Source organism: Acomys russatus, chromosome 16 (assembly GCF_903995435.1).
Source record: "Acomys russatus chromosome 16, mAcoRus1.1, whole genome shotgun sequence".
Classification (NCBI taxonomy): domain Eukaryota; kingdom Metazoa; phylum Chordata; class Mammalia; order Rodentia; family Muridae; genus Acomys; species Acomys russatus.
Window position 1 is genome coordinate 2,242,271 of NC_067152.1, and position 26,050 is coordinate 2,268,320.

General features: G+C 45.5%; 2 protein-coding genes across 2 annotated transcripts in view; one reads left to right on the top strand and one right to left on the bottom strand.

Annotated features, from left to right (window-relative positions):
• Positions 1–14,387, bottom strand: part of Rpa1 (replication protein A1) — a 52,578-nt gene extending 38,191 nt beyond the window's left edge. The window contains exons 1-4 of the mRNA XM_051157953.1: positions 14,224–14,387; positions 7,910–7,960; positions 6,799–6,877; positions 6,070–6,178 (exon numbers count right to left, since the gene is read on the bottom strand). Coding sequence (XP_051013910.1) covers positions 6,070–6,178; positions 6,799–6,877; positions 7,910–7,960; positions 14,224–14,256 — 272 coding nt within the window. The 5' untranslated portion in view covers positions 14,257–14,387. The remainder of the gene's footprint in view (positions 1–6,069; positions 6,179–6,798; positions 6,878–7,909; positions 7,961–14,223) is intronic.
• Positions 14,388–15,770: 1,383 nt separating this feature from the next.
• Positions 15,771–26,050, top strand: part of Smyd4 (SET and MYND domain containing 4) — a 51,120-nt gene continuing 40,840 nt past the window's right edge. Inside the window, exon 1 of the mRNA XM_051157954.1 lies at positions 15,771–15,924. Coding sequence (XP_051013911.1) covers positions 15,791–15,924 — 134 coding nt within the window. The 5' untranslated portion in view covers positions 15,771–15,790. The remainder of the gene's footprint in view (positions 15,925–26,050) is intronic.

Here is a 26,050-nt window from a genome sequence, read left to right on the forward strand (position 1 = left end):
CAGATAGAGAAATCTAAGAGAAATGAAAAGATCAGTGGCCCCTGGGACTCAGATTTGGGATTGGTAGCTAACGTTATAGTAGGGTTTATGAGTATAAAAAAAGTTCTAAAATTAATTTTGATAATGACTGTTTAACTGTGAACTGTTCAAAACAGTTTTATAATTTCAAAAATTGTCAGTGACAGATGAACACACGATCAGATTGGGGGGAAAATGGCAAATTCATTACTGCTGTGCTTGCCACCAACTACCAAATGTCCATAGTTACAGAGTAATTTTGTTTGTTTGTGGCTTTTTGGTAGAATCTCAATATAATGAGATATGAGGCTGGCCTCAGACTCTCTACAGCTGAGGATGACTATGAACCTCTAAACCTTCTGTTTCCACCTTGCAAGTGGTGGGATTACAGGGGTGTGCCACTATGCCCGGGTTTACAGGGCCTCATGCATGCTAGGCAAGCATGCTACCAACTGAACCACATCCCAGGCGTATTAAGAGTAATTTGTGCAAACTTTTTAAAGCTTACAACACACTGCGAGACACAACATAGTGCTAGAATGCTTGTTTGCCATGTGCGAGGCCCTGGGTTAAATGTCTAGCATGGGTGAAAACCACTCACAACTCAGGGCTGACTACAGAGTTTCATGTACAAAGCCCAGCATTCAATGCCCAGCATTGTGCATACCAGCCAGGCTTACCAAAGCTCTTAGCTTAAGGTCATCCTTTAGTTAAGTTAGAGGCCAGCCTGGGCTGCATGAGAGCCTTTTCCATAAACAAAATAAAATAAGTGCTACCCATTTGGAAAAGAAACTAAGTCAGATTCCTCATTCATACCATATGTAAAAATAAGCTTCACCATAAATACTCAAACATGGTCTTAAGAATGTAGGATTAAAAAAAAAAAATTCAGTCACAAAGCTTCTTCAGCATTATTATCAAGGGTCATAATGGGAAATGGACAAATGTAAATATGGATTTTTGAAATACCCCAAAATACCATATACAAACAGACAACAGAGCTGAACCTGCCTGCTTTACTAAGCGCTTCCACAAACAAGCAAACAAATATCAAAGGACAAAGTATTGGATGCTGGAGAGCTGGTTCAGAGGTTAAGAGCACTGGCTGCTCTTCCAGAGGATCCAGGTTTGATTCCCAGTGCCCACATGATGGCTCGTAACTGTCTACAACTCCAATTCCAGAGGAGCCAATGGACACCAGGCACGCACACAGTGCATAGACATACATGCAACAGACAAAAAACCCCATACTCATAAAATTTTAAGAAATACATATACCCCCAAATTTTTTAAAGAAAAAAGTAGGGGTTGGGGAGATCGCTCAGTGAGTAAGAGAGCGTGTGCAAGCACGAGTTTAGATCCCAGCACCAGTCTGAAGAGTTGACTGGTGAGGCCTGTCATCCCAGTCTAGAGGGCCGGAGGCAGGGTGGTTGGAGCTCTCTAACCACCAGCCTAGCAAAAAACCTGTGAGCTCTGGGCTCAGCAAGAGTCTCTCAAGGAAATAAGCTGCAGTGGTATATAGGTATTTGAGTGTGTAAAGGAGTGTATACCAAACACAAACACACATACATACCTTTTAAAATTTACAAACACTAAAACAGACTGGGAGCATGGCTCAGTGTGTAAAGATACCTGCTGCATAAGCCTGGGGGCCAGAACTCACTGAAAGAACCAACTTCAGTTATATTCTGACCTCTTCAGGTGCGCTCTCCCCCTCCCTCCTCCTCTCCCTCCCCCCCTACGCACGCACACACGCACGCACGCACGCACGCAGGCAAAAAAGACCCATTCACATAAAATGAGTTAAAAAGTAAGTATGGAATAAACCTAGTGCCTATCTGTTCAGACACACGTGCAGAAGTATGAAGGAACAGACATGTCATTCGCCATGTTGTGGTGTGAGTCCAGGGGGAGCCATGAGCAGAACTCCTCCTCAGCGGAGAGAAGCTGAGGCAGTCTCTCAGCAAGGGCTGAAGCCAACCCCAGAAGAGCGCTCAGCTTCTCCCACAGCCATGTCCTAGAAGCCAGGCGCACTGCTTGTAGCACTCAAGACAGCCTGGAGCAGAAGACGGCAGCTCCCAGGCAGGCAGGGTGGCGAGAAGATGCGCCTGGCAGAACTGTCCAGAACTGTTCGTATTAAGCATGTCCAAGATAAGAGGAAGTGGCACGGGGGCAATTCAACATACAATGTAGGAAATGAAAGGACCGAGGCACACAAAGACAAAGACCCTGGCACACAAGCAAGCCTGAGCCGAGAGAGTGATACTTCCCAGAAGGGAGTCATAAAATAGACTGAATTCATTAAACTAAGAGCCAAAGAAAAACTCAAACAGTCAGCTCAAAACCCAAGGAAAAACAGGTCACAATCACATTACACACCAACAGCTGACCCCGTCAACTTGACAGCATCAGGAACCACAGCAGGCAGGTCTCTGCGCATGCCTGTGACGGGGTCTTTAGGTTAAGTCAGCCAAGGTGAGAGGACCCACCATAAACGTGGGCGGCGCCGCTCTATGGAGCGAAGGAAAAGGAGGACTGAGCTGAGCAGCCGCGTTCATTGCTTCGGCTTCCTCTCTGGTTGCAGTGTGACCACGTGCTTCATGCTCTACCTTGGCATGTGAACCCAGATGAGATTTTGAAGCTCACAGGCCAGTTATCCACAGTGCAAGGTCTGCTGGCTAAGGGTTCCGGTGCATTCCTATAACCCCAGCTGATGTCAAAGCAGCCAAAGCACCACAAACTAAAGGCCAGCCAGGGCAGCTCAGAGACTAACTCAAAACTGACAGAAGCGGCGGGCGGCCAGCAAACCAGGCTAAAAGAATACTCCCTAATATGCTAGAAGCCCCAGGTTTTATCCCCAGCGCTGGAAGAAGGAACTAAGAATACAAGACTCTACCGTAGCAAAAGTAATGCTCAGTCACACAGGAATATCACGCAAGTGTCTCTGGAAGCTGGTACAAACCAGACCACCGCACAGGAGGGCGTGTGAAATAACGCTTCCCGAGGGTACACACCCACTACGGTGTCCTGCACTGTTCTTTCAGTGTGTGCTCTGCTCCTCAGCTACGTCTCCTCAGTGCACCAGGTCGTCACACAGGGAACTGACCTAACGACACAGACCTCAGAAAGTGCACAGCAGTTAACTATAAACCTGAAATCCTCTAAATACAAGTCTCGCTGAGATCACATTTTTAGATCACAGGTTCTTTTGGGGAGAGTGTACACAGGTGTCTGTGTGCTTGAGGGCACTTATGCAGCACACATATTTGTGCACATACATGTGGAGGCCAGAGGTCAACTTCAGGTGACAACACTCAGGAGCCATCCACCTTGATTTTTCCATTGTTCTGTGACAAAGTCTCATGTAGCCCAGGCTGGCCTAGAATTTGTGATAATAAGATGGCCCTGACCTTCAAGTCCTCCTGACCACCAAAGAACACCGGGATCACAAGCACGCAGCTGGTTCACACGGGCTGCCAACCAAACCCAGGGTCAGTGTGAGTGCTAAGCAAGCATTTCACCAGATGACGTCCATTCCCAATCTCCATCCTGTTTTTCTCCTAAACATTATTAATTACTGTGTGCAAGTGTGCATGCATGTACGAAGCTCAGAGGACTGCTTCTGGAGAGCGGGTTCTCCCCTGCCGCCACCACGTGGGTCATAGGATTGAACAAGGGCCTCAGGCTTGCAGCAAGCATTTTTATCCACTGATCCATTCCACCAGCCACCTACCTTATTTTTTGAGACAGTTTCTCCCTGTCTCACCTAGGGATTCCCAATTAGGCTCGGCTGGCAAGCCAGGAAACAGCAGGGATCCATCTATCTCTGCCTCGTGCCCTATCAGGAGTATGAACTCATGCTATTCCACCTGGATTTTTGGGTCAAATTCAGATCCTTAGAATGAGATTAGGAAGGAAGGAAGGACATAGATATAAACGAACAAAAAAAGTATAGCCAAAGAGACAAAAGGTAAGCTAAAAAGAACACACAGGTAACTTGAATAAAGTGTGACTATAAAGAAGGCGACTGGGGGGCTGGAGAGATAGATGGCTCAGAGGTTAAGAGCACTGGCTGCACTTCCAGAGGACCTGAGTTCAATTCCCAGCAACCACATGGTGGCTCACAACCATCTGTAATGAGATTTGGTGCCCTCTTCTGGCCTGCAGGTATAAAGCAGTCACATACATTAAATAAATAAATAAATCTATCTTAAAAGAACCGGAGGAGGAAGAGGCGGCGGCTGGGGCTAGGGATATAACTCAGTAGCATTCGGCTTCCCCAAGGTCCTGGCCATCGGTTGTTTAACACATCAGAGACCACTTTAAGATTTGCTTTATTTTGGAGGGTGCTAACAATACTAACCTACTTTAAATATCTTGGTTGGGCTGGAGAGATGGCTCAGCCATTAAAGGCTAGGCTCACAACCAAAATTATAAAATATCTGTGGCACACACCTTTAATCCCAGCACTTGGGAGACAGAGGCAGGAGGCTCTCTTGAGTTCAAGGCCAGCCTGGTCTACAGAGCTAGTTCCAGGACAGCCAGAGCTACACAGAGAAAACCTGTCTCAAACAAACAAACAAAACACCAAAACACAGAAAACAAAACCATAAAAACAGAAACTATCAGTTCATGACAGAGACAGAAGAAAGCAAAACAAAGCCACAATAAACACACACACACACACACACACACACACACACACACACACACACACACACACACACGTACTGGAGAAGAGACGGCTTAGATGGCTAGGAGAACTTGCAGGTCTTGCGGAGACCCCAACACCCCCACGGCTGCTCACAACCACGCCTTTAATCCCAGTGTTCGGGAGGTAGAGGCAGGCGGATCCTGGTCTACAAAGCAAGTCCAGGATAGCTAGGACTAAAAGAGAAACCCGGTTTCGAAAAACCAGAAAAAAATTAAATTAAGACCAAGTATAAACTTACCAATCAAATCTTAAATTGAATTTTATAAAAGATATCCAAAATTAACAATAAAAAGGTTAAATGTTAAAATTATAATAGAGGGGCTGGAGAGATGGCTCTGTGGTTAAGAGCACTGGCTGTTCTTCCAAAGGTCATGAGTTCAGTTCCCAGCAACCACATGGTGGCTCACAACCATCTATAAGGAGATCTGGTGCCCTCTTCTGGCCTGATGGCTCACATTCAGGCAGAATACTGTGTAAATAATAATAATAAATAAATAAACATTTAAAAAAAGTTATAATATAGACATAGCCAATTAATATAAACTGGAGGAAAAAGTGTTTAAAAATATACAGGTAATGGGGCTGGAGCTCAGTGGTCAAGAGCACTGACTGCTCTTCCAAAGGTCCTGAGTTCAGTTCCCAGCAAGCACACGGCGGCTCACTACTGTCTGCAGCTGTAGACCTCTTGGGCTGTCCAGGCGCACATGTAGACAAAACACCCACGCAGTAAGATAAATAAATCTTTTAAAATGCACAAACACATATAGCCAAGTGCTACAACACAGTGGCACTGCTTCTTCAGCACTGAAATGTTAATCATACTTGGGTCCTGTGCCTTTTGGTTGTATTCTATCATTAAAAATAAAAAATGAGAAAAAGTATATAAACCTCTCCCTAAAATAAAGTTTTCTTTTCTAAAGTAAGTCTTTTTAGTAATGGGAAAACAGTTCTGCTCACACTGTATTTCTAGCACATGACATCTTGCGACTAAACCATATTCTACATCGGCTCAACAAATCTACTACAAAAAGACTCACGATGACAAAAAGGGAAGCAGACTGCATGATTAAATGTTTCTTGTTGCTGTAGTGAGTGACCTCTTCATTAAAAGATATTACAATAATGCTGAAGGAACCAGAAGTGAGTAGAGCTATGCACCCCACTTCAAATCTGTCCTCTGGACTTCCCGGCCTGCCGCCGCCACCGCTGGGCCCCGAGTTCAGCAGAAGCTCCTCTCGGACTGTCCACACCCCTCCCTGAACACCACCACCTGCATCCTCTCACTTCAAAGCTTAGCTCCCGTTCCACCCCGCAGGCAAGCCAGGGGAAGCGCATACCTGCCATCTTTCAGGGTGTTGACGATGAATCGGTTGACCTGGCAAACACAATTGCTGGCCAGCCGCTCCCCTTCAACAAGAGGGTTCAGCTGTGTGGCCAACATGAACGCTGCAAAACAGAGAGAGCGCGTCAGTCTCCAAATCCTCCTGGTCTTAATCTAAAGGCGATCACAGGAAAACTCATTAAATGCAGCTATTTAAAACTCCCCAGACTTTGCATAGAGGAAAACAGACTAAATCAGCCCCATGTTTAAAATCTGTAGCTATTCCTAAATACTATCTGTTCCTCAAAGGCCCCAAATCATTTTTACTGTCATTCCAGTTTCTGGGGAAAATAAAGGTCTTCAATACTGTGAGTACAGACAACAGGCAAATATTCCGGAAGGGCCCTCATCTTCTTTTTAAAGCTTCTAGGACAGAAATAAAACTCCAGAAAAAGGAAGTACAGGACAGCTCACCCATCACACTCACAAAATGTCAATACTATCCTCAGGGAAATTAATCAAAGAAAACATACAACACCAGTTAGAGAAAATTAATTAAGCTGAGTGGCAGCTTTCCACTACATCCAGTCTATTGTCAGAACGGCTCTCTGCCAGCGGCAACCCTGCCTGAACAGCGGCCCCCGCCAGCGCGGGCTTCGGGGGCTCGGAAGGCTGCAATCAAAGGGCAGGGCGTGCTGCGGTTATTCAAGTATTCCCAAAGCCTAGATTTATTCCTCATACTCACAGGAGAGCGTGTTCAGCCCATCACTCATGAGCAGCCGATACCGGGGTGGACTATTCCCTGTAGTAATGGGACGGATGTTCTAGAAAAGTTGATAGAAAAGTTGATTCATTAAGCAGGCTCTCTGCCCAATCCCTAAGGGTAAGTAAACCTAAGTGGCAGGAGAGTGGATCTGCCATTAGTTTAAGACAAGATGAACTGCTTGCCCATCCTCCTGACACCCAAATACAAATGAAAGAAAAGTGAATTGATGATTGTTCGCACCAAACTCTCGCCACTAACATTATTAAAAACAATATAAAATGAAGTATCAATAATTATGCTCTTTCTTCCTTATCTCAAAATCATGTGTAACATGGCACCTAACACATGCAAGGAACTGCTCAGGGAACATGCAGAGAGAGCAGCAGCATGTGGGCATAGGACACATTTCCGAACCCAATGAATGATGGGTCAATTAATTAAAATAAAGCTAAGCTGGGAGGTGGTGGGGCGCACCTTTATATCCCAGCACGTGGGAAGCAGAGGCAGGAGGATCTCTCTGAGTTCTAGGCCAGCCTGGTCTACAGAGCTAGTTCCTGGACAGCCAGGGCTACACAGAGAAACCTGTCTCATTCGAAAAAACAAAAACAAAAACAAACCAAAACAAAACAAAAACAAGCCGGGAGTGGTGGCGAACTCGGGAGACAGAGGCAGGAGGATCACTGTGAGTTTGAGGCCAGCCTGGTCTACAAAGCGAGTCCAGGACAGCCAAGGACACTCAGAGAAACCTTATCTCGAAAAACAAACCAAAAAACTGAAACAAACAAACAAACCAAAAAACTATAGTATCTGTGTGTGTGTGTGTGTGTGTGTGTGTGTGTGTGTGTGTGTGTGTGTGAGAGAGAGAGAGAGAGAGAGAGAGAGAGAGAGAGAGCGAGAGCGTGTGTGTGTGTGCGTGTGTGTGTGTGTGTGTGTGTGTGTGTGTGTGTGTGTGTTTTCTGGGAATAGGAGAGAGAATGTGAGTGTGTGTTCTGGGAAGTAGACAAACTGTATATCTTTCATCAAATGCAATTTTTAATTATATATGAGTTGAAACCTGTCCATTCTGCCTAACATGCATGCAGATACTTACAATGACTTGAAGGACGGGCTTTATGGATGTATCTCCTTGTTGCATTATGGCCTGAAAAAGATAAACAAATTCTTACAAAAAATTTTGAAAAGCACCTTTAAAATTTGATTTTTTGGGGATTGGGAGGGACAGTTTGCTTAGTCAGGGCCATCACGATGGCTCAGTGGCTAAGGATCACATGAGCCTGACAACCTGAGTTTGATTCCAGGAGCTGTGGAAGAGGAAAAAACCAACTCTTGAAAGTTACCAAACTACATGTCCCCTGGATGGGGAGGCCTGGTGGCACTCAGAGGAAGGATAGCAGGCTACCAAGGAGAGACTTGATACCCTATCAGCATATACAGGGGGAGGAGGTCCCCCTCAGGCACAGTCATAGGGGAGGGGAGTAAGGGGAAAATGGGAGGGAGGGAGGGAGGAATGGGAGGATACAAGGGATGGGATAACAATTGAGATGAAACAAGAATAAATAAAATATATATTAAAAAAAAAAAAAGAAAGTTACCAAACTAAAGCATACTGTTACCATACTAAGCACATTCTAAAGCTGCCATACTAAGTACTCACTAAAGCTGCCATACCAAGTACTCACTAAAGCTGCCATACCAAGCACTCACTAAAGCTGCCATACTAAGCACATACTAAAGCTGCCATATTAAAACACACCATACAGCTGGACGTTGCCTTTAATCCCAGCACTCGGGAGGCAGAGGCAGGCGGATGGTCTAACCGTAGCTTGTCTGCCACTGCAGCCTGCAGGGTTCCTGGAGAGCTGCTGCTCTTCAGTCTAGGTTACAAGCTGGTTGCTGCTCGTAATATCAGAAAGGACAGATGGGCTTGGCAGCAAGAGTGAAGAGTGAAGGCAAGTAGGCGTGGCGCACGCTTTTAATCCCAGCACTAGGGAGGCAGAGGCAGGCGGATCACTGTGAGTTCGAAGCCAGCCTGGTCAAAGCCAGCTAGTCTAGGACAGCCAAGGCTACACAGAGAAGCTGTCTCGAAAAACCAAAACCAAACCAAACAAAAAACACACACCATACTAACAGTAAGAGGAAATTAAACTAAATTTAAAAGAACCTGCTCAGAGGCAACCAGTAGAAACTTATTTATTCAATGACAAATCATGAAAGTACCAGTTTTCAAAGCACATAATCCCTGTTGCCAAAAGTAATGCTATTTTCTTGTGGAAACTGTAACGTATAATTGAACACTTACATTCACTACCTCGGGCTCTACTGGTTTTTTAGAATTTGTTTACCGGTTTAAAGATAGGGTTTCATAGAGCCCAAACTGGCCTCAAGTCTGCTAAGTTCCTAAGGATGACCTTGACTTTCTGATCTTCCTTTAGCCCCCAAACGTTTAAGACGTTTCTCATGAAATCAGTGATGAGAGTAACATAATTGGGGCGAGGAGAAGGGAGACTCTTGCTATACACCTCTAGGTGACCCCAAGATACTCCCCGCTCAGCCTCCAGTGCCGAGTAATAATGTCAAGTTCTGATTAAATAAAACACATCAAACATGCAAGACACGTAAAGTGTAAAGAGCCGTGCTTTCTCCTGTCTCCATGTCCAATGTTCTGGCATGACCGACGCATGCTAAAGGAAACACACAGCTGACCCGGTTGCACGTGCTGTGCATCTCAATACTCACGAGAGGCAAGAAGATCCTGGGCAAGACCACTGAACAATTACAAAGGATTCAAGAAACAGAGCTATACACTCAACTGACTTTGTCAAACTTGGCAAAGTGCCTCAATGGAACAAAACTGGTAAAAAATAAATCACCATACGGAAAAAAAGTAAACTCAAGGGCTGGGCTGTGGTACCTGGCAAAGCTTAGTGACTGAGTCTCAGGCCCAGAACCTGTGCTTTAAAAAGCCACACATGGTGGCACATGCTTGCAATTCCAGTGCTGGGCAAGGGTAGACGGGCAGAAACCCGGGTCTCACTGACTGACCAGAAACTGCAGGTCACAACGAGGACCACTCCTGAGAAACAACCAACATTCAAGGTTGAATTCATCTGCACACATGTACATGAGAGAGAGCGTGTGCACGCACACACACACACAAAGGAATTACTAACTAGTTAATTAATTAAAAGTTAATTTGAAATGGTTCACAACTCTGAAAGCAAATCTAAAGCTTTAGAATCTTAGGAAAAAACAACATACGACAAAGATTTGTAACCTACAGTTAAAGAGCTAAAGTGCAATGCAATTCAAGAGAGGAAAACTGGAATTACACACTGTCGTGAGCAGCTATTTGGGCGCTAGGAATTAAACCTGGGTCCTCTAGAAGAACAGCCATCTGTCCTACCACCTCTCTAGCCACCATCTTGAATGCCTTCATTCCCAGCACTCAAGAGGCAGAAGCAGACAGATCTCTGAGCTTGGGGCTGGCCGGGGTTTCATAGTGAGATCCAGCCTGTGGGGGTGGTGGGGGGGGGTGGGGTGGGGGTGGTTGTCAGATGGCTTAGGGAGCAAAGGTGCTGCCAAGCTAGGCATCCTGAATTTGAACCCTGGGTCCCACTTAAAGGACAGAAGCAATTCCTGCAAGTGGTCCTCTGACCTCTACCCATGTTCATTGGCACATGGGTACCCACACTCACATAAATGTTTTAAAAAATGGAAAGGCAAGTTGGGGTTGTAGCTCAGTGTTTTGAGCTCTTGTCCAGCCTGGGGCCACTGTGCCCGATCCTTAAAAACTTAAGAGACAGCACGGTCTATGAGAAAATAGTTGTGACATTTATAATTTTAACAAAAGATATATACAAAATGAATTCTTCCAACTCATTAATGCCACAAGCCAGGTTGTTTTTCAGGACCAGCTCTTGTCCTGCGGCTGATTCCCCCCTCCACCGCTCTGACACTAGGCTGACACTCACTTGCCGTTCCTAATCAAGGAAATACAAATAAAAGCACAGTGACCTGGGGTTACACTTCCACATTCATCAGACTAGTAAAGCCCAGAGAGGAACCGCACTAAGCACTGGCAACTAGAATTTTCACAAACACTTTGGAAAAGTTGGTGATTTCTTATCAAATTAAGCATTCAGTTACCATATGACCTAGCAATTGCACTCTCAGATATTTATCTGTAAATATCTGGATTACTTTGCATATACAAGAAATTTAATACATATTACATAATTTATGTATGCTTTATGAATAATTTAGATGTAATATATTTAAATATTTATATCCATAAAGACCTGTATATAAATGCTCCAAGCATCTTCATTTATAATAGCCAAAAATAAAAAATAAAATAAAAATAAAGCCTGCAGTCCTAGCTACTTGGCAGGCAGAAACAGGAAATGACTGAGGCCAGAAATTCAAAGCCAATCTGAACATTAAGAAACTGCTTTGAAGAAGAAGAGGAAGAGGAGGAAGAGAAAGAAGAGGAGGAGGAAGAAGAACCACCACCAAAGCCAAACACTAAAGTCACCGTAAGTACCAAACTTCCTACTTCTACCTCTCAAGTGCTGAGATTACTGACCTGGACCACCCACCATGTTAGTTTTGTGCAGTGCTGGGGATTCAAGCCAGGGTTTTATGCAAACTAGGCAAGTACTCTACCAGGTGAGCTACATGCCTAGACTTGTCTACTGTTTTCCTTTTTGAGACAGGATCTTACTATATATATATAGCCTAAGCTGGCCTTGAACTTTCAACCTGTGTCTTTTTTTTTTTTTTTTTAATAATTTAATTTTATTCTATGTGCATTGGTCTGAAGGTGTCAGAATCCCTGGAACAGACAGTTGTGAGCTGTCATGTGGGTGCTGGGTATTGAACCTGGGTCCTTTGGAAAAGCAGACAGCGCTCTTAACTGCTGAGCCATCTCACCAGCCCCTCAACCTATGTCTTAAGAGCTGATTTATGGAAATGTTCCATGAAACCCAGTTCGATGATTGTTTTCTGTTGTTTTTTAATTTACCGAGCGTGTGTGTGCACGCGCGCATGTGCGTGTGCATGTAGGACAGAGGACAGTCTCCTCTTGCCACCACTAGGTTCTGGGGATCAAACTCTGACCATCAGGCTTGGTGGTGGGTGTTTTATCCACTCAGCCCCTCTTGCAGGCCCCCATGGTCCTGGCCCGGTGTGACAGCTCACACCTGTAATCCCACCACTCAGGAGGCACGGCAGGCCTAAAACAGGTAGAAGGCAGCCTGGGCTACATGGTGAGGTAGTGGCCATACACCACAGGCCAAGACTCTGTGTTGAAACACTGGGCAAGGTGACTTAAAGGTCAATAATTTCATTAAGCATCTTTCTGTTCTGTTTAACTCTAAAACCGCATGTATGTTGTTACTTTATTGTTCTGAATTTTAAAAGTACCATAAATACACAAAGGAAAATTTTTTTCTGGAACATATCCTAACATGTATGCTTAAAAGTACTCTGAGGCTGGAGAGATGGCTCAGAGATTAAGAGCACTGGTTGCTCTTCCAAAGGACATGAGTTCAACTCCCAGAACCCACAAGGTGGTCGACAACTGTCTGTAATTCCAGTTCTAGGGATTCTGACACCCTCACACAGACATACATGCAAGCAGAACACCAATGCACATTAAATAGTAAACAATAAAATAAAATAACTAACTTTTTAAAATTACTTTAAATTTGGGGCTGGAGAGATGGCTGAGGGATGAAGAGCACTGGCTGCTCTTCCGAGAGGTCCTGAGTTCAATTCCCAGCACCCACATGGTGGCTTACATACCAAGCTTCAACATTTACACAACCAGAATCAAATATCCCTTTGATTCTGACAACTGTTTTTTCCCCTTCTTTTCTTCTAAGCTGACTCTTCTCGCCCTTCCACTCCCTTGGTTCAGTCATTTATACAACTAGCAAACATAATATCACCTAGAACTTAACAGTATCTTCCAAGTGTTAGGGCTATCACTCTGGGGAGGGGCAAGGGGGGAGGAGAGATGATGACTAGAAATGGCTGCAGGCTCAGTGTCTACAACCTAGCACAGATTACGTAAAGTAGCTAATTATAATCAAATAAGTTACATCTGTGATGATTACTAGCCGCACTAGCAGGCACCAAACACTAAATTCAGAAACCCAATCCTCCAATCAGCCCTGTGCAATGGGTTCTCAGTATCGCCCTCACTTAACAGACAAGGGAGAGAGTTCAGAATGTTGCCCAAAGCCATACATGTTATAAGTGAACAAAAGGCAAGTCTCTCAAAATAAATGGACTCAGTCTAATCACTTTGCCAACCAACTCAGTAACAACGGAACTAAACTGGAACATTCTGCTAGCAAAAGAATCTGAAACAATGACCAAGGGCATCTAGGGAAAGAATATATATTTTAAAAAGACAGACAGACAGACATGGTGGGTCGAGACTTCGGGAAGAGCGGGTGCTCACTGGAACTGACTGGTAGCTCAGGCAGCGAATGGTTGGTCCAGCGGCACAGGTCTGTGCCGAGTTAAAATATACTTCAACTAGTGATGGACCGGGCATCCAGAGCGAGGCACTATGTAGGGTAATGCTCTGAGGGTAAAGGTGCCTGCTGTGCAAGCCTGGCTACCTGCATTCAATCCCCGGAGTCCACAGAAAAGTGGGGAGAGAGCCAACCAACTTCACAAAGTTGGCCTCTGGCCTCTACATGTATATAGACACACAGACACACACATTCTCTCTCTCTCTCTTTTAAAAATTCAGTTAGGGACATAATGGATTTGCTCAGAGCTATGTTCAATTTAAGCCGACTTTGAAAGGATAGAGGGCAGATCAAACGTAGCTCAGCTGGAAGAAATTAATGAGTAATTGACATGCAGATGAGGGCCTATATGTTACAGAGGGCCTTGCAAATAAGGCAAGGAAAGAGTAGCCAACGCTGGTAACAGAACCGTAGCAAGAGAGGAATGTTAGCAGAAAGAAGCAATGGCCACCAAGCCCCAATAATGAGGTCAACTGAAAACTGAAAACTCTTCCGATTAGGCTACCGGTGACTTCGGTCAACGAAAAGTCTAAAGAGTTAAGAGGAGGAAAAGAAATCAAACAGCCCCCAAACAAAACTCTAGAAAAGTTTGGAGGTGATGGGGAAAGGGAGGGAAGCGAGGTAGCCGAAGGTTGCAGCGACGTTTTTGTTTGTCTTGTTTTCTTAGGTAGAAGAAACGCGAGCTCGTATGCCGGGGACCGTGATGCCTCGTGGGGGGGGGGGCGGCTTTCCCCGAGGCCACACACTCTCCTCCCCGATGCTCTCCCGATCAACAGCTGCTCCCTCCCCCTGTCTGCTTTGCGGCGCTCCAGGCCCGCGCTGCCAAGACCATCGGCCCCGCTCCGGGTTGTCTCCTTACCGCAATGGCCCCCTCGCTCAAGTGTCCCACCATGGCTGCACCGCTAACTCCCGCGCTCGCGCACCGGCACCACCCGAGCTTCCTTGCCGGGGGTCCCGCGGGCTGCTCAGGGATTGGCTAGAAGCTCGGTGCGTGCAGCTCCCGCCCCCCGGCGTGCGCGCGGTGCGAGGGGCGGGCCTAGGCGCAGACGGCCACCGCATTGGCTACCGCGCGGCGGGCAGAGCACGTGACCCGACGGAGGCCGGGTTCGAGGCCTAGTGGCGGGATGGCGGGGGCTGAGCGGGGGCGGGGGCGCTAGATCGCCGCACGCCGCAGTCTGCGCCTGGCCGCTGAGTTGGTCTCCGCCCCCCCCCCCCCCCCGCCAGCTTGTCGGAAGTTTGCCTGCCCAGACGTCTGGCGGACAGAATGGCAGTCCAGGGGACAATCGGAGCTGTTCCCTGGTAACTCTACGGCTAAATATAGTCAAAGCTGTGACCTGGGTCCTTCCTCCACGCAGTGCGTGCCCGGCGTCGGTGCCAGGCCCAGAGCTTGGCACTTTGGGATAAACAAGGTAAATCAGACTCAGTCTCCGCCCTCAGAAGAGCGTAGTGCGACCTGGGAGTGGTGGCAGCAGACGAGCCCAGTCTCATGGTAGACACGATATGGGCCGTGCATGGTGGTGGAGCACCAGGGTAGCGGGGGAAATAAATGATGCTTTTGAGAAGGGATGCGGTTTGAACTGAGTCGAGTGTTTATGGGAATTTGTCAGGTGGGCGCCAGGGAGGGAAATAACGTTCCTGAAAGCAAAAATGGCCCATGCAAAAGTACTGGAGAGCCCATGAGATGTGGAGGCGGCAAAAGTTAAAGGTCATCCTTAACAACACCGTAAACTCGAAGTCAGTCTAGACGTCATGAGACACTCAAAAATTACAAATTGGGCCGGGTGCCGTGGCGCATGCCTGTAGTACCAGCATTCTGGGAGGCAGAGGAAAGCGGATCTTTTTTGAGTTTGAGGGCAGCCTGGTTTACAAAGCGAGTCCAGGACAGCCAAGGCTGCACGGAGGAAAATAATAATAATAATAATAATATGGCTTGGTGACACTCAGGAGTTAAAACCAGGCAGATGTGAGTTTGAAGCCAGCCAGGGCAACATAGGAAGAGCTGTGAACTGAAAGAAAGATTTGGAGAGTGAAACAGAAGAAAAATGAACCATCGAAGAAATGAGAATGTTTAACTTCGTAGTTGCTGAAATGAGTGAGAAGACTGGAAGGCCTTGGGTAGCTAGGGTAAGCGGGGTTTAGAAGCACTGGACTCCGAGTCATCTACTGGTATTTGATTCATATTTGGATAACCACTCCCCGCCAAAATTTTTGAACAGTCTTCCAAAGAACATTTCTGCATGATGGGACGTTCAGTGAGTTGGCACCATGGATTATATCTCCTTCAGCATATCAACAACTATAGAAAAAGACCAGAAAATTTGATTTTTGTTGCTTCTCATTTGCTAGGATGAAATCTCGAGTTTCTAGAATTGTGCATTTGTAGAAAGCTGAATCCTTATTTTCTAACTCCACAGCGCGAAGGTAGCATGGATCTTCCTGTGGATGAATGGAAAGCCTACCTACTTGACAAGTGGGCTTTACTCCCAAAGTCCGTGCAGGTCACAATTTCTACAGCAGAGACTCTGAGCGACATATTTCTTCATTCCTCTTCTCTTCTTCAGTGAGTAATGGAAGCTTTAGAGAAACTTTGCTCTGGAAAACATTCTCTTGTCATCGCCCTTTCTGATGGAAAGAGTAGCTTTTTAAAAAAAAATTATTTATTTATTTATTATGGATATAGTACTCTGCCTGCATGTACACCTACAGACCAGAAGAAGGCATTAGATCACATTATAGATGGTTATGAGTCACCATGTAGTTGCTGGGAATAGAACTCAGGACCCCTGGAAGAGCAGGCAGTGTCCTTAACCTCTGAGCCGTCTCTCCAGCCTGGAAAGAGTAGCTTTATATTTTATATTATGGGGCATTTTAGAAGTTCTTGTTGGTTTTCACATTTCTTCCTCATCTGTGACTATAGAGTGGGTAAGGATAATTATTTTACTCTTTGGGTATGTGTTATATTTTAGTGATTTAGTGTCATCCTTGTGGTAGTGCCAAGGCTGTAGGCTTTGATGTCACTTAAGGATATGGTGCAGAATGTGTAGCTGCCCATAGAAACTCTTTAAGTGCTATCGCTGAGAGAGAGCCCTAGGCATCATACAGTCTAGCCTGGGGCCACATTCATCGGTAAGATAGACATTTTATATCACAACGTAGTAAACATATATATGCGGAAAATAGTGGAGTTTCCCAAGTTTCGTTTATTCAGTGAATATTATTTTTAATTTTTAATTCAGAAATTAAAATATAATTACATCATTCCCCCTTCCCTTTCCTCCCTTCAACTTTCCCATGTACCCCTCCCCACCCTGCTGTTGCTCTCTTTCAAATTCATGGCCTCTTTTTTTTTTTTTTTTTTAAGGTGTGGTATAGGTGGGTGTATTTTCATAAATATATGAAAACAACCTGCCCAGTTTGTTGACAAACTGTGCACAGTTTACCCTTGTTCATTCAAATGCTGATCTCTCTACCCCACTATCTGGTTTTGATCCAGACATTGCATTGTAATGTTTATTCTAAGTATCTTCTGTCTCAGGTTTGTGTAAACATGCCACCATTTGTTCTCTGTGTTGCCAATAAAAGCCAACTAGCCAATGCTGAGCAATACAGAGAACAGGGTGGGACATCTTGGTCCAGTGAGGGGAGGAAAAGGAGCAGGAAGGACAGGAGGGATGCATGTGGAGAGGACCGGGAAACACCAGGAGAAATGAAGTGGACCTAGGATATGAGTAAAAAGCAAATGTAATGTGGGAAATCTGAATTGGAGGAATCTACACTAGCTTGGAGGTTTAGGATGGAGTGATTATTGCTCAGCATTGTGCTCTAGGCTAATTAAATAGATCCTGGTCTCTCTCTGTGGTTATTTGGGTATATCGCTGGTTAAGCAGTAACCACTGATTATACTACCATTATAAATCAGCATTAAATATTAATAACCATTCAGCACCGGTTCATATAATGTTACACGTGTGTGTATGATTTCAGGACTGACCACTTGGTATTAGATAACCAACTTGGTTGGCGATGGGGGCGGGGGGCCTGGGGGGGTCCCTGGGAGAGACACAGTTTCGACCTCAGGTCTTGTTTAGGCAGACGTGTTGCCAAGACTTAGGTGTAGCTTCCTTGACGTCTCTAGGAACTGCAGTCTCACAGCAGACTGTCTGATCCTCTGGCTCTTAGAATCCTTACACTCTCTCTCTCCCTCCATGTTCTCTGAGCCGAGCACCACATGATCATTTGCTCAGTTAATATTATTGCTCGACAGTCAATAATATTAATCCCTGTGCTCTAGAGGCAGAGGCAGGTAGAGCTCTTTGAGTTGAAGGCCAAACTGGTCTATGTAGAGAGTTCCAGGCCAGCAAGACTCTGTCTATAACAGAGAAAAAGAGAAAAAGAAAAAAAAAAAGGGCAATACATATACTTAAAATTGGAAAAAAAAAAAAAAGGCAAAAACAATGATCACAGGCCAGGAGAGGGTGTGAATGTGTGTGTGTGTGCACCGAGCAGGTTCAATCAATAGCAAGAAGGCTAGAGCGCTCACAGTGGAGCAGCTGAGAGGGTCAGGGAATCAGCAGTGTAGGACACGGTGAGTATTGGAGAAGCACAGGCACACAGATTGTGCCAGCAAGCAAGAGAGGACCCCAGGTAATCCCAGGAACTGTATTCTGCCAGCAACCCACTGAGCCTGGGAGGTTCTTTCCTAAACCCCCCAAAGAGGACCCTCCCCCTGTGAGAACCTAAGCAGAGAGGCAGCCACAGCCTCTTAGGCTTCTGGCCCAGAGGACTGTGAGGGCAATAAATGGCTATTGTTTGGAGCTGCTCAGCTTGGGTAGTTTGTCAAACAGTGATGGCAAATTGTTGGCAGAGGCTTGAGAAAGTGATGTGAGCTGATTATATTTTCAAAGAGAGATGAGCAAACTAAGCCTGCAGGATAAAGCCATCCAATCGTATGTTTCTCTCTTAGGACCACAGCTAAGAATGGATTTTACAGGATAAACATTTGCGATTGATTTTAAGATAAGGAGCACTGGCCTTGAACCCTAATTAAGCAAATGACATTTTTGTTGTTGTTGTTGTTGTTGTTGTTGATGCTTTAAAGGAAAAAGGCTGATGAGATGGCTCAGCGAGTGAAATGTTTGCCTCCCTAGGAGGGAAGTCTGAGCACCTACTCTGCAGGCTTGATGACCTGAGGTCAGTCTCTGTACCCGACACCAAGGCAGAAGGAGAGATCTACCCCTCAAAGTTGTACTCCAGCCTCCACTCACATGCTGTGGAATAAGAATGCACACCAGCCGGGCGGTGGTGGCGCACGCCTTTAATCCCAGCACTTGGGAGGCAGAGGCAGGTGGATCGCTGTGAGTTCGAGGCCAGCCTGGTCTACAAAGTGAGTCCAGGACAGCCAAGGCTAACACAGGGAGACTCTGTCTCGAAAAACAACAAAACAAAACAAAACGAAAAAACAAGAATACACACCAAACATACTACTACTACTAATAATAATAAATAAAAATTTGAAAAGAATAATCCCACTGTTGTCATTAGTAGACTTACATTACAAAAAAAATATACTCTACTAATATATATATACATAAATATTTTAAAGATTTATTTATTTATATGTGTAGTGTTTTGCCTGCCTGTAACTCCTACAGGCCATAAGAAGGCACCAGGTCTCATTATAGATGGTTGTGAGCCACCATGTGGTTACTGGGAATTGAACTCAGAACCTTTGGGAAAGCAGCCAGTCCTCTTAACCTCTGCGCCATCTGTTGAGCCCCTCTACCATTATATTCATAGCTCTGTCAAAAGGTTTTAGAAATCTACTTGCTATATGAGTAACTATAATTAATATTTACTTCTTGGCTTGCAGAGCCTAAGCACTTACCTTCTACATGAAAAGTTTGCTGGGCCCTGATTGTTCTTTTTAATGGTTTATTGAAATTTCTACTTACTTTTGTGTATATGTGTCTAGTATGTGCATACATGTACATGACACAGTTCACATGTGGAGGTCAGAGGGCAACTTTGGGGGGTTGGTTCTTTCCTTCTACCATGTGGGTTCTAGGAAATAAACTCAGGTCGTCAGAGTTGGCAGGAAGTGCCTAAAACAGGGCTGACCAATCTCACAGGGCCCTGTTTTAAAGAATCACTCTGTGATCCCAGCAGAAGGAGCCAGGGCAGAAGCAGAGAAGCCCGAAAGGCCAATGTAATAACCCTGGTCAGAAGATGGACTTAGGCCAGCGTGACTGTGGTTAGGGGAGGAAGAAGCATTTGGGTTCTGGGGTAGATTTAATAGCTGTTCTTGAGATGAGATTGTACTGTGCTGTAAAATGCCCCATCTGGGAGCCCCAATGGGGAAAGAAGATCCACACTTCATATTGAGTTGCATGCATGTGGCCAGTGGATACCCAACAGTCATGACTAGATATGTCTGGAATTTAAGGGAGAGGCCTGGGATAGAGACACAAACCTGGGAGATCTCTGTGGCAGTTAGAGCCGTAAAACTGGTTCAGTCACCAAGCAAGGATGTGTGGGTGCTTACTTCGTGTGCCGTGCTGTGACAGTTTGCCTTCTGCTTACCTCATTTTGAAATGCTAATCAGAACCCACTAAATTAATTTCATGACCCACTGAATCATGACCTGCAATTTGAAAAAACCTGAAAAATGTCTAAAGCTGTCTACAGGATCTGTGGGTTCCCTTTACAGAATTTCAAAAATGCTAGGGAACTGATGGAGGTATGGATAATAGGCAGACTTTTGCCTAGATAAACCAGTCTGCTTTACTAGCAGAAAATAAACAACAGGAATCACTTGAACATTTGGTGCATTGGCAGGAATATTTATTTAAAGAGGAGGGTTTGTCTGATTGACTAATAGAGGAGTTGAAGGCTCCAGCCTGGCCTGTCTTCGCTCTTCACTTTGTACTCTCAGCTGAGGTAGCGGCATTCAGACCAATGACATCAGATCTCTCTGAAATTCCTTAAAATGTATCTCAAGCCCTTACCTCTTTTCTGAGACTCAAATCTATAAATCAAACATATTCAGAAACAAACACATGATTTTGCGATCAAAATCAGATTCCCTCCAGTGGTCCCTTATCCTAGTGAATTACAACAGCCGTAGGTTCAGTTCCAAACCCGGAAATGACATGTCTGTTCTAATTCATTTCTGTTGCTGTGATAAAATATCTTAGCATAGAGCAACTCAGAAGAGAAAAAGGTTTATTTGCCTTTCAGTTTCAGCGCACGGTCCATGGTTTCTGGGAAGTCAAGGCAGCATCACACCCACAGTAAGAACAGAGAGAGAATAAACACACGGATGCTGCCTTGCTTGCCTGCTTGCTCTTAGCTAGCTTTCTCTTCTCTACTGCCTGAGGCCCCCGCTCTGGGGGTGGTGTTGCTGCCAGTGAGCCAGGTCTTCCCACATCAGTTAACAATCAGGACAGTCCCTCACCAGCATACCCTGAGCCCACCCCAGTGTGGACAGTCACTTCACCGAGTCTCTTCCCAGATGATTCTTGGTTATGCCAAGTTGACAGTCAAAGCTAACCATCACAGGGCGATTCTGTATTGAAAGACCACGTGGGTAAACCAGGCCTATAATGCCAGCATGCCGGAGGGTTAGAAGCTCAAGGTCAGTCGCAAAGCCACTGTTTGAGACCATCATAGACTACATGAGACCTTGCCTTCAGAAAGAAACAAAGAAAGAAGCAAACTAACTCATGATAGATGCCTCCCCCCTTATCAGATCATCTTTTAGAATCTTTTATTGAATTGTACCAACATCTGTTCAGTTACAACCCAGAAACTGGCTGGCTTTTTTCTTCTCCCTTATATTCCATATTAAATCTATTCTAAATCTATTCTTTCTTTCTTTCTTTCTTTTAAGATATTATTTATAGCCAGGCATGGTGGCGCACACCTTTAATCCCAGCACTCGGGAGGCAGAGGCAGGCAGGATTGCTTTGAGTTTGAGGCCAGCCTGGTCTACAAAGCAAGTGCAAGACAGCCAAGGCTACACAGAAACCGTGTCTCAAAAAAAAAAAAAAAAAAAAGAGATTTATTTATTATGTATACAGTTCTCTGCCTGTACGTAAGCCAGCAGCAAAAAGGGGGCATCAGATCACATTATAGGTGGTTTTAAGCCACCATGTGGTTGCTGGGAATTGAACTCAGGACCTCTGGAGAAGCAGTCAGTGCTCTTAACCTCTGAATCTTCTCTCCAGCCCTAAATCTATTCTAAAATCTTGTTTCTGCAGTATGTATTGATGCCAGATTTCTTCACATTTGGCAAATGGGACTTCTGCTTCCGGGTAGGACATGATAGGTCCCAGCAGGCACTACTCCTGAGGCAACTAAAGCACTCTACCATAACAGACACATTTGAAGACATCAGATAGCAGCAAGGTCCACGTGGACTAGCATTTCTGAAGGGAAAGACTGCTTCTCATCATTCGTTAGCCATTTTCTTTCCTGGGGATGAATTGCAGGCTGAGGAATGAGGAAGAGCCCCGCAGAGTGACTGCCCTGGAAGAAGCGGGAGTCAGCAGAACTGAGTCAGCTGTCACTCGGCTGGTGTGATGGGTTGACAAACGCTCAAATTCAAAGCCCGACTACAAAATCAGTTTTCCCCAGTTTTCAGGAATGGAAAGTCAACTAAAGGCAGAATAAATCCTGTGGTGTTGAGGAGAAAAATCCCACTACCAGAGGGGACACTGCAGCAAACAAATGATCTCTCTGTCAAGACATTTGCCTGATGTTGAATGTCCCGGATGTGACGAGCCACAGATCCAGAACCTCCAGAGGCCTTTGAGACCTAAAGAAATGAAGGGTTCTTTCTAGGCTCTCATTCTAGAGCTCAGGGGGCCATGTTCAAGGACCAGTGAAAAACTAGCTATACTGAGTTGTCTGGTTTGGGTTGAGTTTTGGGGGGTTGTTTTGTTTGTTTGTTTGAAGACAGGGTCTCTGTAGCACAGGCTGGCCTCTGGTTTGATCTTTTTGCCTCAGCTTCACTAGCTCTAGCAGAAGGAAACTTGCTGCATAAACTCCCACCTGTATTAAAATTCTCTCAAGAAATAGAACTGATAGAGCTGGAGAGGTGGCTCAGTGGTTAAGAGCACTGAGCTCAATTCCCAACAACCACATGGTGGCTCACAACCATCTATGATGAGATCTGGTGCCCTCTTCTGGCTTGCAGGCACACAGGCAGGCAGACCACTATATATAATTCTTTTAAAAATTAAAATATTCTAAAAGTTTTTAAAAATCATTAAAAAACTAAGAAATAGAACTGACAGAATAAATACACGGTTTTTGTTTTGTTGAGACAAGGTTTCTCTGTGTGGCCCCAGGTGTCCTGAAACTCACTCTGTAGACCAGGCTGGCCTTGAAATCAGAGATCTGCCTGCCTCTGCCTCTGCCTCTGTCTACTGAGTGCTAGCACTAAAGGTGTGCACCACCATACCCAGCTGGATATATGTATTTAAATAGAACTGGCTTACATAATATGGTCCTTTTATCTGAGCTGCCTCTAGAAGGCCCATCCACATTTAGTATGGGTCTTCTCGCTTTAAATGATGTGATCAAGAAAATCCTTCGCAGGGGCCTGGAAAGATGGCTCAGTGGTTAAGAGCACTTGTTGCCCTTACAGAGGACCTGAGTCAATTCCCAGAGCTCACAGCCATCGGTCACTCCAGTCCCAGGGGTCCATCATTGTCTTCTGACCTCTGTGGACACCAGGCATGCGTGTAATGCATACTCACACATGCAGACAAAGCATTCAAACACACAAAGTTAAATAAGCAAGAAAACCCCTCTCAGGAATGCCAGCGGGTCCAGATAAGTTGGCAACTAAGATGAACTGGGTATGGACAGGTGGATCCCAGGTGCTCACTAGCCAGGCAGCCTAGCTGAAAAGTGAGCTCCGGGTTCAATGAGAGACCCTATCTCAAAAAGTAAGGTGAAGGCTGGGCGTGGTGGCACACACCTTTAATCCCAGCACTCGGGAAGCAGAGGCAGGCGGATCGCTGTGAGTTCCTACAAAGTGAGTCCAGGACAGCCATGACTACACAGAGAAACCCTGTCTCAAAAAAAAAAAAAAAAAAAATGAAGCAATTGAGGATGACATCAATCCATCTTCCAATGGTTTCCATGTTTCACCTACACACAGATATGCATCACAAGTAGGACTGGAGAGATGGCTCTGCGGTTAAGAGCACTGTCTGCTCTTCCAGAGGTCCTGAGTTCAATTCCCAGCAACCACATGGTGGCTCACAACCATCTATAATGAGATCTGGTGCCCTCTTCTGGCTTGAAGGTGTACCTGCAGACAAAGTACTGTATACATAACAAATAGATCAAAGAAAAAAAGAAAAATCAAGTAGGACATGGTGGCATAGACTCATAATCCAAACAGATCCTGAGACAGGAGCATTAAGAATTTGAGGCCAGGGGCTGGAGAGATGGCTCAGCAGTTAGAAGCACTTGCTGCTCTTACAGAGAACCGAGGTTCAATTCCTAGAAACTTGCATGGTGGCTCAAAACTATCTGTAACTCCAGTTCCAAGGGATCTATGCTTGCTAGTTTTAATTTCAACTTGACATAAGCTAGAATCAATCTGAGAAAAAGGACCCTCAATTGAGGTAATATCCCCATCAAATTGGCCTGTAGGTAATTTATTGATTGGTGATTGATGTAGAAGGGCCCAGTCTACTGTGGGTAGTGCCATTCTCCTGGGGTGTATAAGAAAGCAGACTGAAGCCAGGCACAGTGGTGCACACCTGTAATCCCAGCACTCGGGAGGCAGAGGCAGGCGAATCGCTGTGAGTTCAAGGCCAGCCTGGTCTACAAAGTGAGTCCAGGACAGCCAAGGTTACACTGAGAGACCCTGTCTCGAAAAACCAAAGAAAAAAAAAATAAAAGCATCCTAAGTAAGCAGGTAAGCAGCACACCTCTATGACTTCTGCTTCCGTTCCTGCCTCCAGGTTCCTGCCCTAAGATTCCTCCCTGACTTCCCTCAGAAATGGAGTCTGACCTGATAGTTATCTGATGTAAGAAACACTTTCCTCAACAGTTGCTTTTAGTCCTGGTGTTTTATCACAGCAATACAAACCCTAACAAAAAACAGGACCCAGTGCCCTCTTCTCGCCTCTGAGGGTACCATGCAAGCAGGTGGTGTATGAACATACGTGCAGGCAACACGCATACAGATAATGATGAGCTGAGAGGTGGCTCATGGCTCAGATGGTCCCATTAACAGGAACCTGGCTCTGTCGCTTCTGGACATGCTTGTGGTAAGGAGGGATATCGTAGTGGCAGGAGCATGTGTCAAAAGAGATTGTACATCTCGTGGTAACCAGGAAACAAAGGGCAAGGCAGACGGGCCAGGATATGCCCCCCGCCCCCGCGACCTCCATACTTTATCTAGGCCCCATCTCCAAGTTTATAACAAAAAAGCCATCTGATTATAAATCCATTAAAAGATTAATTCCTGGTCCAGTCACCTCTCAAAGGTTGGATCCACCAGCTAAGGTCACAGGCACCGTTGGGTGATATGTCATATTCAAACCATGACATTCCAGCCTGGCCCCCAAAGACTCCTGGCCGTCTCATACTGTAAAATGCATGTAGTTTATTGCCTGAGTCCCCCAAATCTCAGCATTTCCAGTGGTGTTCACATAGCGAGTCCAGAGGCTCCTTTGAGGCTCAAAACAAGCTCCTAGCGGTGAGCTTCTGTAAAAATCAACAGCAAGTTATATACTCCTGGTGGCACAGAGAAAACACTGCTATTCCAAATGGTACAATGGGGACATAGAAAAAAAGATGGAACTAACACAAGACTGAACTCCAGCAGGGCAAACATGAAATCCTGCAGCTCCACATCCAGTCTACAAGGTGTTAGCATCTCCTACCTTCAGCCTCCCTGGTTGCAGCCCTCATGGCCGTTACCTGTGCTTTTCCCTGATCAGCATTCCAAACTCCGGGTACCTCCAGCTTGCTGAGGTTTCCACTGTAGCTTTGGCCTTTCCCTCACAGCGTCACGAATCCGTTCAGGGGCTTCCTAAAGGGACGCCAACCTTGCTACCCAGTGCCTAGCCTCCCTGGCTTGCTTTTAAAATCTTAGTGGAAGCTTTCATGGTGCTATAATGTTGGTATTCTGTATGACTACAAGACCAGCAATGTGGCTAATGCCAACTTCCACAGCCATGTCCCAATCCATCACACAATTAACCCTTGCCCGCCCGCCCGCCCCCCGCCAGAGGGTGAGCTGTTCCATCTTGTCCTCCCTGCTGACACAAATGGAAACCCCCTGAACCCATGAGGCAGAATAAACTTCTCCTCTGAAGTTGTTTCTGCCAGGTGTTTTGGTCACAGCAGCACAAAAGCTACCTTAAGGACTAAGTTGTATATCAAAGAACCTCCTTTCTTGCTGGGTGTGGTGACGCACACCTTTAATCCCAGCACTCGAGAGGCAGAGGCAGGTGGATCGTTGTGAGTTCAAGGCCAGCCTGGTCTACAAAACTGGTCCAGGACAGCCAAGGCTACACAGAGAAACCCTATCTTGAATAACAAACATAAAACTCTTTCTGCCAAAATGGTACTTTCTACTCTGCCTTTCTGTTCCCAGTTCTTAATATATATCCAGCTAAATGCGGCCAGTAGCATTGAAGCCATAGCCTGAGCTGCCT